Source organism: Chamaea fasciata, unplaced genomic scaffold (genome assembly GCF_029207755.1).
Source record: "Chamaea fasciata isolate MVZ Bird 193981 ecotype frontalis unplaced genomic scaffold, bChaFas1.0.hap1 SCAF_2, whole genome shotgun sequence".
NCBI lineage: Eukaryota > Metazoa > Chordata > Aves > Passeriformes > Sylviidae > Chamaea > Chamaea fasciata.
The window spans coordinates 42,058,665-42,076,528 of record NW_027094087.1 but is presented as its reverse complement, the minus strand read 5'-3'; the positions used below and the strand labels follow the sequence as shown (position 1 = coordinate 42,076,528).

Sequence of the window (17,864 nt, the reverse complement as noted above, 5' to 3'; positions counted from 1 at the left end):
CAGAATGGTTTGGACTGGAAGGAGTTACAAGATCATGTAGTTCCAACCCCCCCGCCATGGGCAGAGACACCTTCCACAAGAGCAGGTTTCTCAAAGGCGCTTGGGCACTTCCAAGGATAGGGTATCCACAGCTTCTCTGCAAAACAGCTTCTATAGCATCTTCCATGAAATCAGAATAAAAAATGCTACTGCTATATCAAGCAAAGGTCTCAGACAGATTTCCAGATGGAAGATTCTAGTTTAGGAGTTTTTCTTCCTTAGCGCTCGAATTAACAATACTTTGATCATATGTGCCTAGCAGTTGGTAGACACCTCCACTTTGAAATCTATATTATTTGCCTTCTAATCTGCTCTCATTAATTAGCATGAAGAGCCAGAGCCAACATGTCTGTGTGATCAAGTAATCCTTTGTCACACCACCACTGTGGTCTGTGCTGCCTTCTCTTCTCTCTCCAACCACCTCCTGACCCAACATTTGCTTTATAAAATGCTACTGCTGGGTGGATTAGCTATAGAGCAGTTTCCTTACTGATACCAGAGTTCATGCCAGGCACATCCCTGTGCACCATTTGGGGCTTCTCCTAAGCAGATAAAGATTATCCCCCTTGATATTATCCATGTTTTGTTAATGTGTCAGCAAAGAAGCCAAATAACAGCACCTTTTTTCTGTCTTTTAGGACATTTAAACACCCAAGAGACAGAGAAAAGTGTTATTCTAGAGACTAGTCCATGGTTGTGGAGTCTGTAAAAGGAAAATTAGAGCGAGAGGTGAATGCTGGGGCTTGGGTGCCTGCTGCCATGCACTCACAAAATGCATTTTCCATGTGAAGGTCTCCTGGAGGGATCTTTGCTGAAGCTACTAGTAGCAGAATGGCACTGTCAGTGTTTGTTTCACAGAGATGGCCAGTAGTTTTGGTGGTAATAGCCTTTCCACCCTCCCGGCAGCCCTTGGGAGGCAGAGCCCTCCTTTGTTCCCCTCACCCGCCCCTCAGCCCTGCAAGCAGAGGGGAAGAGCCTGGGGTGATGGCAGGAGATAGGGGAGCAACAGGAGGATTTTGAGCAAGCAGCAGCATCTCAATGCAAGGGAAATTGAGGTGGGAAGAGAGGACAGAATCATAGAATCATAGAATCATAGAAAACAGTGAGTTGGAAGGGATCCATCAGGATCATCATGTCCAACTCCTGGCCCCGCACAGGACAACCCCAAGAGTCACACCAGGTGCCTGAGAGTATTTTCCAAATGCTTCTTGAACTCTGTCAGGCTTGGTACTGAGACCACTTCCCTGGGGAGCCTGTTCCAGTGCTCATCCCCTTTCTGGGTGAAAAACCTTTTCCTGATGTCCAACCTAAACCTCCCCTGACACAGCTTCAGACCATTCCCTCAGGTCCTGTCACTGTCACCACAGAGAAGAAATCAGTGCCTGCCCCTCCTCTTCCCCTAGTGAGGAAGTTGTAGGCTGCAATGAGGTTTCTCCTCAGTCTCCTCTTCTCCAGGCTAAGCAGACTAAGTGAACTCAACAGCTCCTCATAAGGCTTCCTTTCCAAACCTTTTATCACGCTTTGTATACCCTCTAATAGCTTAATATTTTTTTTATATTGTGGTGCCCAAAACTGCACACAGGCACAAGAGGGACAGAAAATCAGTGCAGAGTATCCTGAGGGGAACCAACTATGAAGACTGGAGGAAGAAAAAAGGAACAGTGAGAAGGGAAACCACAGTGGAGAGAATATTTCATCAATTTTTGTCCGGGGAAGAAAAATCCCCCCAGCACAGAGTGAAACCAGAATGATTTTAATGAATGGCAGCTCACGTGCATTGGCCAGCAGGGCTGACCCAGACTGTGCTGGGGTTCTGACCACTTCCCACTGGTCTCATACCCTGTCAAAGAGTGTCTCAGATGTTTACAGCAAGGCAGTGAACTGTTAAAGGTTACCTGGGGACTTTTCACACTCAGTTGGATATACTGAATGCAGAGGACATCTGCTTTCACCTGGCATTCTCTTTCTCAAAAGCATGACATCAGCCTAATGCATGGTTGTGAGCTGCCTGGTATCTCCCTCACTATTAATGTTTCCCTCAGTACTAGTACATTTGCCCTTAGCTCATTGCCAGTTATAGTTTGCTGATTTCTGTTGGTCACTGTTTGCATTTTTTTTTTTCAGTAGTTTTGTGACAAAAACTCAGACACAGGTGAAAGCTGCTGTGCAAAAAGCAGCCAAGCACAAAGGGGGAAAAAAAACGCATTCTCCTCAGTGGCAGGGAGCTTTGCTGTGATTCACTGTGCTGCTGCTGAGCTCACAGCTCTCTGCTGGTTTTTTAACTGCTGCAGGCAAAAGCCAGATCAATCTGTTTTAGGTGTTTGTTTCATTGTTGTTATTCTGCGCCGTCAGTCACAAAGGCAAGGGACACTCACCCAGAGACAAACAGATGATGGCAATTTTTGTTGTGCCAGATGGGGGTGTGCAATTCAACACTGAGAGGAACTGCCAACCAGAAAGGCCATCATACATCACAGTATCCACATTTTCCATGTGATTAAGGTCTGTCAGGTCTCTGCCAGACACAAATACCTACAAGCATGTTATTATTTGAATTTTGGAGCACTTTTCTGCCCAAGGAGTTACCATTTTACACCTGAGTACTCCTTGGAGACTAAAAAGTTACCTGGGAGAACCCATGTGAACACGTGTGAACTGTCCCTCCTGTTCTTCCAGGAAATCTCAGTTGACAAGGACAAATGAAAATCCTGCCATTATTGCTGTATTTATGAAGCAAAAAATTGACCTTTGTTTTTAAAATATGGACAAACATTGGCAGAATATTTTTTACACCATAATCCTGCAGTATAAAAGTCAATCTGATTTCTCTTTGACCCAGAAATAATGGCCTTGATTTTTCTTCACGCTGTCATTGTACAAGAGTAATCTCACTCTTACAGAGAGTTTGCCTGCAGCTGACACTTGGGGAAAGGTGAGAAATTTGTGCCCTAGGGGCTGGAGCCAATGGGCTGCCATCATCTGAATCCTGCAAAAGACAGATCCCTTTGGAATGGCCCAACACTAAAGATGTGACCTCACTGGTAGGGACCAGTTCTCAAGGTCACTCACCATTATGACTTTCCCACGACTCTCTGTGCCTGAGTCTTACTCCAGCAGCTCTGCAGCACAAGATGATGATGGTGGATATGACACAAACAGGAATCACAACATCTGGCCCTAAAATATATTTGACTTGTAGGTAGGGTTTCTGTCAAATAGGAAATACCTCCAGATCTGTTAAGACCCCAAATCTTATCCTCTCTCAGTATCAATCACAAAAATTCTGCGTGTGTTTGTAGTGCTTGTATTAAGCTCATTATGTGTGCAGGTTTGAGTTGTTATACTTGTAATGTTGTTTAACATTTTTGGAGGCATTATACTGACTTTTTCAGGTTCTAATTTAGTATGTTACTGCAGAAAATAAAATTTTGAATTACCTAACAAACATCCTTATTAAAATCTGTTTGGTGGGGGGAACCAAAATCCAGTCTGTAAGCTGCAATAAAAGTTTACAGAGGAACTTCCAGTGTCTTTATGAAAGATGCATGTAAAGATGAAGTGAAGGATCTTGTGTTTGCATTGTGGCTGGGGAGTAGGATCATCACATAAAATTACAGCTATCTCTGATATGAGTGTAAGTCACCCTAGGTTCATTTCCAAGCCAACTGAGAGAAGTAGGTATTTTCAAGAAGTGATTCACTTGACCTATTTGTAGCCATCTATTTTAGGATGAAATGATCATGCCCCCACCCCACAAGTGCCTATTTCTGTGCATTGACTGTAAAGAGCAGTGAAGGCACTAGTTGAAGGGTAAAACATTGCAGGTTTTTGCTTTTGGCCAAATGAATTAGTGGATCTTTAGATTTTATCTTTACTTATTCTTGGCTCAGTCACTAATGTTACAGTAATGGGTAGTTTTGGGGCAATATAATCACACCAAGGACTGCTCTTTTTCTGCTCCTTTTGTCTCTGCCTCTCTGTCTTTTTATCCTCCCTGCAGCAGTTTCCAGTCCTTTCTTGTTTCCTGAAATTGTGTTCAATGAAATAATTAATATGATTCCTTAAAATATTATTAAGGCTTTTAAGGTGGTATGCCAGTAGGCATAATAGGAAGCAAGAGAGTTCATAACTTTCAGAACTGCTGTGCTGGTCATGTTTCAAGGTTATCTGGTTATCTTTCCAGCCAGAGGGATGGAAATATGCATTGTAAAATAAAAGCTTAAGCTGTTCAGAACCTGGACATTGCAGAACCAGAATATTACACCAAATACACGGCATTCAGTCAAACGTATTCCAGGGAAGAGCTGCTCAGTGTGTTTGTTCCATAATGTCAATTCCTGAAGATCATATTTCACTCGTGTTTTTACAGTTGCTATAGTTTGGGTACATTTCCTCCTTTCCCCTTTGTTGAGCTGACTGCAGTGAGCCTGGCAGTGTGAACCTTCCAGCAGGACACTCAGGGTTTGCAGCACCTGCAGGGGTGGGGATGGTGGCTGGAGGGTGAAGGGTGCTGGGGTTGGCGTTGGAAGGCTTGCATCCCAGGACCCCAATGAAAGCAGGGACAGCTTTACCTGTCCCACTGAGTCCTGGCTCCAAACCGCATTCCCAACCCAGGGCTGTGGTGCCAAGGTGAGTAGTGGTAGCCCCTGATGTGTTTGGAGTGGGATCTCTCTCCACTAACTCTACTCACTTCTCCATGATGGAAGATGACTATTTCTGCCTCTGATTTTTTTCTTGCAAGCATAGTGGCTTGTTGCTTTTCTCATTTCCAAAAAAAATTATGCAAAACCTAGCAAAAAGAGATTTATCATCTCATCTTTACAAAATTCTGTTTCTTTCATGCCTATGGTTCAGTTGTTCCCAGTAGTGACTGATTTTCTTCCTGTTAGTCATCTTTGTTTTCTTAGCTGGAAAAAAAGCACTCAAACTTCATAAATTTGGGTCCTCTAAAATAATGAAATTCTATTATTTGTATTGTCTTCGATGCAGAGTCATATGCACGCATTATGCATGTTGCTCTCTCATCAACAGTAAAAGAATGCAAAGGATTTCAGAAGAAGGAATCAAGAACAGAAATGTTGCAGACCTTGATAACTTCTCTTTTAACTTAAAGAAAATTAAGGAAGAGCTGCAAAGTTGGTTGAAGTTTACAGCAAACCCATTTCTGTTTCAGAATTTGCTAGCAAAATTAATTTTACATTGCTAATTTTTTAAATGTGGAATTATTGGCAGATACTCAGCTTCTAGTTAGGCTCATAGAAGATAATGGGCTGTCTATAGGAAATAGAGATTTCCTTGGAGTGGCTTCCTGTTTCATGAAAAGCCAGAATTGGTATCTTTGAATAAAATCCAAAGAGGAAAAGAGAAGTTTACTCAAGATTGACAAGATTAAATTGGCAGAACTTTCAATTTGATAAAGTATATATGAGTACTCTACCTATCAGTTTCTAATTTGTCCCTTGCAACATCAGATCTTCCTCTCTGCCTGTCTCTCACTTACATTTCTGTTCTACCAGAGATGAGACTTTGCTCAGTACAGACACTCCTCAGAAGACTTTTCACACTATTTTAAATCCAATTACCCTGAATATTCTTCTCTTCCCAGCTATGTCTCAAGTGTTCAGATAATGATGAAATTGCTCTGCTTGATTGTAACAGGTACACTTATCTTTCTAATGGAAGAAGAGTTTTAGCTTGTTTTATATATATCTGTACACTTACACAAGTCTTCTTGAACCAAAACGTTACTGTTTTTAATATTTAATGGGCTGTATTTTTTTATACAAACAATGAATAGAACAGGATAGGAGAAAATGGGAAGGAAGAAGAGAACAAATAATTTTGAAACATAAAATATTTAGGAATTACTGGCATCTGTGGACAAGGAGGAATCTACCACAGAGAGTAGCACTGTGCTTCTGTTACTTGTTCAGAGACTTCCTCAAAGAAGTGGTATTTAGGAACTTATTGGTTGTATTAATTTTCAGATTCTTGATTTTAATACCAGTGGCAATAAATTCAGTGTTTCTTTTTAATATCTCTATAATTTTTAATGTGAGTTCACATTTTTCTCTTTCATTTTCAAATCTTGTCTACATTAAACCATTTTAATGCTTTTGTAGTAAGTAAAAATTAATTTCTGCTATATGATGAACTGAATGGGGTAGCACTCTAATGCCATGAACTTCTTAGCTTTCTCCTTCAAAGAGTTCAAGATTCTTCTTAAAATCCAGAGAAGGGTTTGGCATTTGAGGTAATATGGATGTTTTAATGTTAACCTGCTTCTTTCTGCTGCAACACATTTGTTTTGTGTTGCCTTTGTGTCCAACGAACAAAGCAATTGCTCTTTAACATTTTTTACACCTTGTTCATGTTGAGTCACGTTGTCAGGGGATGGAAAATATCACACTTGAAGACAGACCATGTGCATGAGGGAAAAACCATGCCATCAATTTGAGATTATACAGCAGGAGTACATTTTACTTCATGGTAAAAACTGGACAATATACTTTGCAGAAACTTTCTATTGTGCACAGATTAATACTAAAAATAGTTTGAACCAACTGTATCAGCACTTTCACCTCTCTGGGATTAAATTCTCATTGCTTTCCAGAAGCATCTGTGGTTTAGCTTTAGCTGAATCTTATTACTGAAGAATGAAGTGAAAAACTGATTGTGTAGAAAACCGTACCAGTGACCTGAACTGCAACACTCACTCTCTTTACAAATCAGGCAATTGGCTGCACCACTGCAGTGAGAGCTAAGATTTACTTTGTCTTTTTAGAAGAAATATTCCAAAAATACTGTTTACTTATTGGTCTTCATAGCAAAATGTTCAATTCTTTCAGGATTTTATTGGTACTTTTCTGTAAAAATACTTTGCGTATTTCTTTATCTATCTGAAAAGTTTTTTTAAACATTACTCTACCAGCAGGAAATGTTGATAGATAGAATTTATTTCTGCATTGCTACAAGCAGACAAATTCCCACCATGTCAGTATGTACCTTGCTTGTGGATTTTTTCCTTGTAAAAGATTTTGAGATTGATTCACCAAGAGCTGGATTCAAAGAAGTCCTGAGGATTTCTACAAGGTGCTGAGCACCTTGGCCTGTATCAGTAGGGATGAAAACTGGAGGATTGGCCCACACTACTCTCAACTCCCCACTGAAACCATTCTTTGTTCAAGCTTATTCACACTGCATGCATTTCCTTTGTAATTGCTTGCAAATCACCTTGAGAAGTTTGGAATGAAACATGATCAAAAGTGAAATATTCATGTTATGGCAAGCACATTGCAACCCCTCCCCAACCCTTCCCCAAGGTGTGTGATTCCCTCACAGCAGCCTATCTTTTTTTTTTTTTTTTTTTTTTTTTTTTTTTTTTTTTTTTTTTTTATAAAATATGTTGATATGAAAGACAACTTGAGAATCCATTAAGAGTCTTCCATAGAGAAAGGGATTGGTCTTTCTTTCCTGTATTTTCATCTTTTGTTTATTCATCTCCTCCCACTCCCCCTCAACAGAACATTTTAGAAAGGTTCCAACTCAGATTCTGAAGCTGAAATGACACATAGATATATTTGTTTCTAGTTATGTCACCATTACAAACTACATTTATTTAATAACTCCTAGTGCACAGCTTCCCTATTAGTATTCACACTAACCTCTGCACAGAAACATTCCTCTGGGAACCAACTGTCTGCTTTGAAAAGAGCACAAGAAACTGTGGAATAGGAAATTATGGTATCCTGATGCTGAGTTGCAGAAGCACTCATATTTGAAAGTTGTGTTCCTTCATCAAAACAAAGTGACAGGAACTAATTTGACAGGAAAATAATTTACGTTTATATTTGCCTGCAGCCGTGTTTCAAGGACCCAAGTGAAAGTGAAAAATGAGGCTAAATGAACAATTAAGTTTCAAGGACTAAAGGTACAACAGAATGGAAGTAACAGAAAAGTGGATTCTGATCTGGTGCTAAAACTTAAATCGACACATTTTGCAATGCTTTCAAATATTTCTCTAGAATATCAGGAATATTTTAACACAAGTACCCACAAACATCAGCAGATTAGATAGCTGAACATCTGGAAAGGGTTCTGAAAACTATCAAGTACATAAAACTGCTGTGCACTACTAGGCAGAGACAGACTGAAGTTCATGTCGAAGATATATGTAATGAAAGAGGCTGTGACAGCCATTGTAAGCAGCCATGTACATTATATTTTACTGCTTGAAGAAGTTGCTTTCACAACAAGATCATTTTCTGCCTCTTGGAGAAATAGAGTAGATTTTATTACAGTAGATTTTATCTGGATGCTCAATAGGATCTTTCATTTGGACAGCATGTTGGCCAACGCAGTGTTTGTGAATAATATCCTGTAGGTAGATATGGTCGATAATTTTTCATTTGCTCAGGTGCTATCTTAATGGTTTTTTATAATCTGCATCTATAGGTATAAGCATGTTCTTTCTCTCCCTCTCCTGTTGCCGAAACTATAAAAGCAAAACCTCATTATTCCTTTTTGGCCTTCATGGAAGCAAGTCTTTAGGACAATTAGAAGAATTCAAAGAAGCTTCCAAGAGAAACTCTTCCCAGTCCTTACAAGATGCAAAGTTTCACTTTTCAGCAAGTCTGGGTAAAATATAGTGGGATTTCCTGTCATTAAGATAAAACACAAAAAGGTAATCTAATCAGACAAGATGTCAGTGTGAATTAATCTTAGACCAGTTGGTAAGGTGGTATTGCCACAATGGTAGCAACAATTTACATTCTCGAACTTTTAAATTGGAAAATATCTGGTGGAAAGTGTCAGTTCGTGAAGTAACAAAAGTGTGCAGTGTTTGTGGGAAGGAGCAGCTCGCTCAGACAAGACAAAAGAAGCTGCTGGTGCTTCTGGGAACCACAAGGTTGCCTAGAGCGTGCCGTGTGAGAGACCACCAAAGGGAATTTCTACAGGCAAGCCAGAGGACTGAGAGAGACATGGGGGGCACCCTGCTGCATGGACATCAACTCCGCATCTTCTCAGGAGAAAAGGCAGTCCTAGCAGATAGCTCAGGAAATTTGGGAGTCCTGGTTTAATTCAGCCTCTGTCTGGAGCAGAAGAAGCTCTTAAAGGTCTTTCCATTTTGGATCCTCACCTTGCATGAAGAATGGAAGGATTTTCTTCAGAAGTCTGGAAAATTTGTCTATTTGAACTCCTGCTATGATACAGAGGGTGCTTGAAAGAAAATTTGGTTTAATTTCATATGTATGTACATACCGTTGCATTTTCTTTGGATTAGACTTGCTAATGACATCGACATCCTCACAAAAGAAAATGCTTATTGCAGGAAATATGTTTCAAAAATATGAAAATACATTTGCAAGAGGGGAAACAAACTGGCTTTCTGTAGGGAGCAGTTATATAAACAGTGGCTTGACAAAGCTGCAAAGAGTGCTGGGGTGAGGTAGCTTTAGACCATAAAATATGCTCATCAGAATCTTCCTGTTTCAGTGTTTTAAGTTAATTTGGATTGGGTTTATAGGTGACTCTGAGGCAGAACTTACGCTGCCCCTGCTACCTGGTGTCCTCAGGGTGAAATACTCAGGACACAGAGGAAATGCTGATCAAGAAAATGTTCAGTTTATCTCACCCAGTGCTGAATTCAGTAAATCTGCCTCCCTGTGCAAGTGGAGTGAAAATAGGAGGTTTTGAGTGATGTGCTACAGTTTTTATTTTGCAGTTTATAATTTTTTAGGTCTGAATGTTTAGCCAGATGAGTGTTCATTCTAGACAATTAGTTAAAAATGTATGCCATCACTTCTCTGTGAGATTTGCAATCTCAGTTTGACCTACTCATCTGAGTCAAAGCAGTTATTTGTTCATTCTTATTTTTATCACTCCACCAGTGAGTTTCTTCAATTTTTTTTTTTTGGGGGGTGTGTGTGAAGTATTGAGGATGTCAATATACTGTAGCTCTTTCCACAGCCCTGACATCCTGACATCTAGTTTTGATCCTATTTTGGCAAGTCAGTATAGTGAAATCCCTGAATTTACAAATGGATCCGATGCTGCCCATTCATGTTTCCAGCCAATTGATCCTGAATAACGTTGTCTTGAAGTTAGATGAGGCAACAAGGAATTCCTGATTCTGCTATTGATCTGCTAGGTGGCGTGAGTCTTTGATATGTCACGAATGCTTTGCTTTATTTGCTTTTCTCATCCACGAGAAAGAAGTCCTAATAGTGTGCTGAGGGTCACAGATTAAAGATATTTTATGGGCATTAAGACACAGATTCTTATGCTTTCATCACACAATATCTTATCTTGCAGCGTAAAACAGATTCATTACTGCTTCAGTAATACGCTGGACTTGAACATAACCTGATGACTAGAACAACAACTTAGACCAATGTGAATTTGCTGCACCTTGCACACAAACTACATTTCTGAGTAGCTGAAATATAGAATTGATTTGTTCTTCAAGCCAGCTGTAATTCAACAGATCATTAATGATGAATGGCAGAACACCCCAGCCATCCTTCCAGGCACTACTCCAGATGGAAGTCATTGGATAAAGAACAGGAAGGTTTGGCAGAACTTGAAAAAAGAATAAATTCGCTACACATCATTCATTTTTCCTGACTGCAATAAAGTAATTGTAACACAATGTTGTCACAGGATAACGGTCTCCTGCTGCTTTAGAAATGCTTTGCAAAACAGATGTTTACTTTCTCCGTGGGGAGACATTGATCCCGTGACAACAATCTTTTCTATTAAAGGAAAATTAAGTACTTATAGGTTCAGCAGTACAATAAAAAAGATTACTATAAAAAGCCATATAATGTAATAGGTGAAGTGATACGAACTATATATGTGATATATGTGATTTGTGCAACTAATGCCTAAGAGGGATTAGTTCAAATACATTTTTTTAGCAGCTCTGCAAGCAACATTTTTTTTAACAAAGGCAGAAAGGACAATGCAATGCACTATGATGAAGTTGTTTTGGTTATTTTAATCTTCCAAGGCTGTGTGAGCTGCAGAAAAACAGCATTTGTGAATAAAAATCATATCAAAACTCCAGCATATAATGTCTGATGAGAAATGCATAGTTAATAGCGAATAAATAAAAATAATGAATAATTACCAATAAGCTAACACACTGTAAATAACGGAAATTAAAGACTATGTATTTTCTGTCAGGACTGAACTCAGTTTTGTGAATTTTTCTCATTAGCACTAAGAAAAAAATATGAAAATAGATAAAAAATGAGATAACATTTGCGATTTTCATAATATTTTCCCTAGAATCACAGAGACACAGAATCATTTAGGTTGGAAAAGACCTCTAAGATTATCAAGTTCAATCTTTGACTGATCATAACCTCATCAACTAAACCACAGCGCTAATCCATCACCTCCCTGGGCAGTCCAATCCAATGCTTAACCACCCTTTCTGTGAAAAAAAAAAAAAAAAATCTTCCTGATGTCCTCTCCTGGCACAAGTTTAGGCCATGTCCTCTTGTTCTATCACTTTTCACCTGGGAGGAGAGATCAACCTTCACCTGGCTACACTCTCCTTTCAGGCAGTTGTAGAGAGTGATGAGGTTCCCCCTGAGCCTCCTTTTCTCCAGGATAAACACCCCCAGCTCCCTCAGCTGCTCCTCACAGCACTTGTGCTCCAGATCCTGCCCCAGCTCCGCTGCCCTTCTCTGGACACGCTGCAGCCCCTCAATGTCTTTCTTGCAGGGAGGGGCCCAAAACTGAACACAGGATTTGAGGTGTGGCCTCAGCAGTGCCCAGTACAGGGGCACGGTCACTGCCCTGGTCCCGCTGGCCACACCATGGCTGATCCAGGCCAGGATGCCATTGGCCTGCTTGGCCACACACTGGATCATGTTCAGCCATCTGTCTAATGAGAAGAGTAATTATGCATTATAAATTGTAAAAGAATTAAAAGTACTCAAATTTTTTTTCCGAAGTGTCTGCAATATATGTGGGACACATACATTGCACTCTGTTGTAGTATGAGAGAAAAGTTGCATTGGCATTCTTTTAGTGAACCTTATTCATTTGACATTCTGCTATTCATCCAATAATGCGCCAACTACAAGTTGGGGCTGACAAGACGTGTATAAAAGAAGAATATTTGTTCTCTTATATCCTGTAAATGTCTGTGTCTGTGGGCTCTCAAAGGCATTAGACTGTCAGAGGAAGCAACTCTTGAGGTATTTAGCTTTTGCCAAGGTTGTGTCTGGATCAAGAGAAAGAAAATGAGAAAATTAACTGGGGACTGAATGACTTGTTTGCTCACCAGACTCACCTCCAGGATCTACATCATCTTGGATCTTCTGCTGTCCATTTTCATTTAGCTTCAGCCAACTTAAGAGGGTGTTCGGTAGTTTTCCAGCTGGTTCCTCTATTCAGTTCTGTGCACCTCATATCATGAATCCCAAACAGTTGCAGAATGCAGACTACTGATATCTTAAGTAACTGGATTGGGTAGGTATGAGGCTTACTTTCACAAGCTTTAAAGTTTATATCTAATCAGACTAGCCAACACTGTGTCTGGGTTTACTCAAAGCTCTGCTTCATCTGAAGAAAATAATACTTGAAGAACATAATGGCATTTTTTGCTGAGTTGTGAATTTCACTATCTAGATGTTGAAGGAAAATGTTTTTCACATTCTTGGAAAGAGCTGGTTTGGTACACAAGTACATTTGGTTCTGATGTCCTGACCTCAGGTATAGTCACTGAGGCAGAGAATTTTTCTTTCCACTTCCGGACCACTATATTACAGACATAAAAGGAATATGGCCATAAGGAGCATGAGGAAAGTAATTTTTAAAGCTGCAAGGGTAACTCAGAAGCAGTGTCAAATGCTACTAATAAGTTGCATTGGGAAGTGTTACTTTAAACTTCAAGAGAAAGAGGAAAACTGAAGACCTAAAAGGTGTCATTTTTGTCATGTTGAAACTTCTTCTTAGTGCTGAGTAATATGCAAAATGCCTCCAAGCAAGTTGCTTACCCTACAGCTGAAGTGCTGCACATGGAATCAGTTGACACTTTGGTATTTTAGCAGTTTAGAACTTATAAATATGTATTTGCATCTTCTGTGCTAAACTATGTGGCTCTTACCCAGTTGTCACTGTCACTGCATCAGCCAGGAAACCAGTGGTAGTTTGCTTCACTGAGGACTGTATGAAATGGTCTGTGAGAAGGAAGTAAATTTAATGGAAACTGGAGCATGTGAAGAATGTTAACACAGAGCACCCTGTGCTAGGGATGATATTTAGCACCAAAGGGTACCTTCCAGACCCCTTAGCTCCTGAGTCCCCTCCGTGGTGGGAGCTTGGCCTGCAGGCCAGCAAGGGCTTGTGCAGCAGATCTCAAAGAATCTGTGAAAATGAGGATTTCTTTGGAGGGAAGAAGAAAAAGGGCAGAGTGACTGTTTTGCTTCCCTACACTCAGATACTGATGTTTTGTTAATCACTCCAGGAGGAAACACAGAGAAAGACAACAGATCTGAAGGTACATGTGTGAATTACTTGTGAAGCCATGCCTGATTCATGTTCTAGGACTGCTGAGGGCATCACCAGGACGGTCTGTACATCTGAATTGTAACACTTCCTATGGCAAGAAAAGGTACTATGGAGCACTCTGGCTTTACTACAAATCCTTTCAAGCCACAGGTTTCAATCATCAGACTCCATATCTATTTCTATTAAAAAAAAAGTAAAAAAAAAAAAAGCTAAAAAAAGAAGACACTATGTGAGACAAAGGAAACAAAGATGACACACTGGAAGAAATGTCCTGGCAAAGCTTGTCGTGCCCCAGTTAAAAGCAACATGCTCAGCCATAGACCCGTGCCCCCTCCAAGAGCAGACACTGGCTTGTGCTGCCTGGGGCCATGCTCAAAAGCACCTTCAAACCTGTGTAAGTCTCCCTAGTTCCTTCAGTCCTTGTTTAGGCATTCAGACGTTTAAAAGGATACAGTTGTAAAACATGTCATAATACTGTGAAAAGGTAGAGTAAAAACTATCTTAAAATCATTGCCTTTTAAAATAAGTTTTGTTTGAACAAAGGGAAAGTAATGACAAGCTGTCTTCATTGATGGTAGGACGAACCACTTCAGCTGAAATCCCATTTCCTTGGAGCATTTTTGCTGAAGAGAATTACATGGGGTTACGACTGTTGGAATGAATCTCTAAAGGTATCTTTACACTGACAGAGTAGGGGAAGCTGGGAAGGAGACACCCTGTGTGTCATCCAGGATCGAAGCTCCTCTACTTCGGGTCGGTCCTCTAGCCCAGTCTTTTCTCCCCTTGCCAGGGCTGTAACATGGGAATGAAATTCGTTTCCTTGCTGTTATGGACATGACCTACAGTGTTAACGGGAGCAGTGCTTGCACAAAGACGACAACTTTTGCTTCTGAAAGCTGATGGCCGGCATCCTGTCTCCCCAGTTTTTAAAATTATTTTTTTCTTAGGCTTCAGCTTCCCTAATGCCGTTTCAAAAGTTCGCTGGCGGGGAGGGCGGGCAGGGAGCGCGAAGCGGCTTCCCCGGCCGCTGGAGCTGCCAGGGAGCTGTCCAGCACCGCGGCGGGACTCGCGGCGGCGGCGGCGGCGGCGGGGCCGGGGCGGCAGCCACGGGAGGGCCCCGGCATCGCACCCGGTCCCCGCGCCGGCACCACCGGGCCCCGCGAAGCCGTGCGGGGCTACAGGGCCACCTCCCCGCTTCCCCTTGGTCCAGCTCCAAAGCGCCGGTCGCAGAGCGGAGCGCCCTTGCCGCCCTCCCGGCAGCAGGCAGCGGCGGGAGCGCGGGCTGCGTGCCGGCCCTGCCCTCGGCCCGCCCCGCCGGGCGCTGGGGGCATCTCCCCGGCGCGGGGCAGCGAGGCCGGCGGGCCCGCGGCGAACGGGGCCGGGCTCGACAGGCGGCGAGCGGGGCGGGGGAGGCGGGAGGAGGAGGAGGAGGGGGGAAAGGGCTCCAAACAACACGTGATCCCCGCGGAGCAGCGAGGGAGCCGGGGGAGGGGAGAGCGGGGCGGGCGGCCGAGGCAGAGGAGGGCAGCAGGCACCGCAGTTGCCGCCGCCGGCGCTTTAAAGGCTCCCGGCGCGGCGCGGCGCGGCACCCGCGCTCCTGGCCCGGCGCGGAGAGCCACCGAGCGGGGCAGCGCCGCGGTCTGCGCCGGCCCCGGCGCGGCGGCTCCGCCGCTGCCTCCCGCTCGCCCAGGGGCACCCGCGGCCATGCGAGGCGGCCGCCCCCGCGCCCGCCCAGCTCGGCGCTGCCCGCCGCGGCTGCCCGCCGCCCCGCGCTGAGCCCGCCGCCGCCCCGCGCCAGCCCGCGGCACCATGTCCCGCCGCAAGATCTCGTCAGAGTCCTTCAGCTCGCTGGGCTCGGACTGCCCGGAGACGAGCCCCGAGGAGGAGGGCGAGTGTCCCCTGTCCCGCCTCTGCTGGAACGGCAGCCGCAGCCCCCCCGGCTCCGCCGACACCCCCTTCGCTGCCGCCGCCGCCGCGGCCAGCGCTGGGGCTCGCCGCGCTCCGCGCCGCCGGCGGGTCAACCTGGACTCACTGGGCGAGAGCATCCGCCGCCTGACGGCCCCCGCGGTGAGTGCCCCCGCCGCGCCCGGCGCTGCCCCGGGTTCCTGTCGGGAGAGAGGCGACGGTGCCCGCGCCCCCCTCCCGGCTGGTTCCGCGGGGTCGCTGGAGCCGGCTGCCTCTCCGTGCTCGCTCCGGCTGCCGGCTGCCATCCCCGCAAACCTGCGGGAGTACAGCTCCCGGCAGCCCGGTGCTGGAAATCGGGTCGGGAGTCACGCTTAGGCGCAGCTGCCGCTTTGGCTGGGTTTATAATTTCTGCCGAATCTCTTTCTGAATGAAAACAAAGTCACAGAGTGCTTATCACTGGTACTAGCAACGGTTTTGTTTTTTTTTTTTAATATGTAAAAAGTTACATCTGTATGATGCATGGCGTGCACATTGTTCCTGAACAATGAGGGGATGTGAACTTCTTACATTTGTAGGGCTTCTCTGTACTGAATAGGGTAAAACAAAGTTCCGGCTATGCGTTCGGAAATATTTCAGCAACAGATTTCCCTGTGCCTCCTGGATGCGCAGACATTCCTGACAGATCAGTTTCTTTAAAGTAGACTTTGAAATCCGCGACTTAATGTTTGTCTGGATAGCTGCAGCTGTAGTTGAGAACCAGGGACCCACTGTCTGTATGCAGTTAACATCAGGAGTGAATTCAGGCAGAGCCCGTAACATATGCTGGTATAATTTTGTAAGTCTGAAATCAGTGTCTCGGTAGTTCCTGTAGATTAGTGTAATAAAGAAGGCTTTTCTCCTGCCTTTTTTGTTACGATTGTGCTATGCTCCTGTGCACACATCTGTGATCATTGCTAAAATTTCCTCCTAAAGTTTCAGCTGCATCTGAATGTTTGTTTGGTCTCTGAGATAGTTTAATGTATTAAAGCATAAAACATTAATGGCAACAAGTAGTCTTAATCTGCTGGACAACTAGATCTGCTATTGTGGCATCAGATAATCTTTTTTCGTATTATTAGGCACCTCTGGGAATTCCTTATGAGTCTCATCACCATCAGCTCTCAGTTTGCATTGGTTTTAATATATTCTTTTCTGTTTGGAGTTTAAGTGCTGGACAGGTGTAGACAGCCCTGTCTTTTTAATGGAAGAAGTTTTAGTGCATTTAATAGCTAATAGTCATCCAGGTACAGTTAGGACTTTTCTTTCCCATTGATTTTTTCCCACTCCACTGGGAATCTGGTCTTGTAATGCGGATATTAATAGATGATGTTTCAGGTGACCTGTCTTGTTTTAGTATATTAAAAAAGGAGAGAAGCTATTTAATTTGATAGTAATGCAAGGGTATAATTAGAGCATATGTTACCCCAAATATTTGAAGTATTCAGAAGTAGTTCAGTTCAGTATTTTGAGATAACCTTAGTATTTGTGTTTTCTAAGCTTTTACTGTTACCTCCTGTATTGTGTTGCTATAAAAGACAATTACAGTTTTGCAGATAAGTTCTTGAATTTGTTTTCAAAATAAGCACATTCCTTGAAATAAGACATGAATAAAACTCTGATAGAGCCAAGTCCTCTTTCTTCCCTGCTCGCAGAGAAAATTTGTTTAAGAATGCAAAGATTTTGAATAACTTGGTTTTGATGTCCCAAACAACAGCTTTCATGGTTTCCCTGGGAGGTAATTATAGCAACCCTTATTGCCAAAAATATAGGTTATTTTAAAATTTTAATGTGATACACATTACTTAAAGTTTCCCTTTTTATCTTGGCAACTATAGCTTCATTCCCATCTTACACATTTTGGCATAAATTAATGTCATTAAGTCGAAGAAGTCTTGTCCTAGTCTTGGTTTAAGAAAAGAACCAGGTCCCCTGCCTTTTCATTTTTCCCTCAGAGGAACCACTGTTGAGATGCTTTGTTATTTTGGTGCTTTCTTACTGAGTTCTGTGATACTGAATGTATGCCTTCATGCAACAAGTCAAGTTGTCATATGTATAACACTTTGGATCTGATTATTTTTTCACATTACTGATGTAAATCAGGAATAACTTTAATTAGAAGTAACCCACTCCCCCACCCCGACTTTGCCTATAAAATTGTTTTAATAGGATTCATTTGTGTTGTTTGTTAAATTAGAAGGCAAGTGTGAAGAGTGCACTGACAGATGTTCTTTCTAAACAAAAAGCTCTCATACTTTTTAATAGATGTAGATAGATCTTCATTCCATAATGCTATAGATAGGGGTCTCCGTTAAGTATATAAACGTATTTATTTACATGCAGATGTATATACTGTA

At 42.7% G+C, this 17,864-nt stretch overlaps 1 protein-coding gene across 1 annotated transcript in view; it reads left to right on the top strand.

Annotated features, from left to right (window-relative positions):
- The first annotated feature begins 15,375 nt into the window (after positions 1 to 15,375).
- The window catches only part of GUCY1A2 (guanylate cyclase 1 soluble subunit alpha 2), a 152,429-nt gene continuing 149,940 nt past the window's right edge, over positions 15,376 to 17,864 (top strand). The window contains exon 1 of the mRNA XM_066175775.1: positions 15,376 to 15,633. Within this exon, the coding sequence (XP_066031872.1) occupies positions 15,376 to 15,633 (258 nt within the window). The remainder of the gene's footprint in view (positions 15,634 to 17,864) is intronic.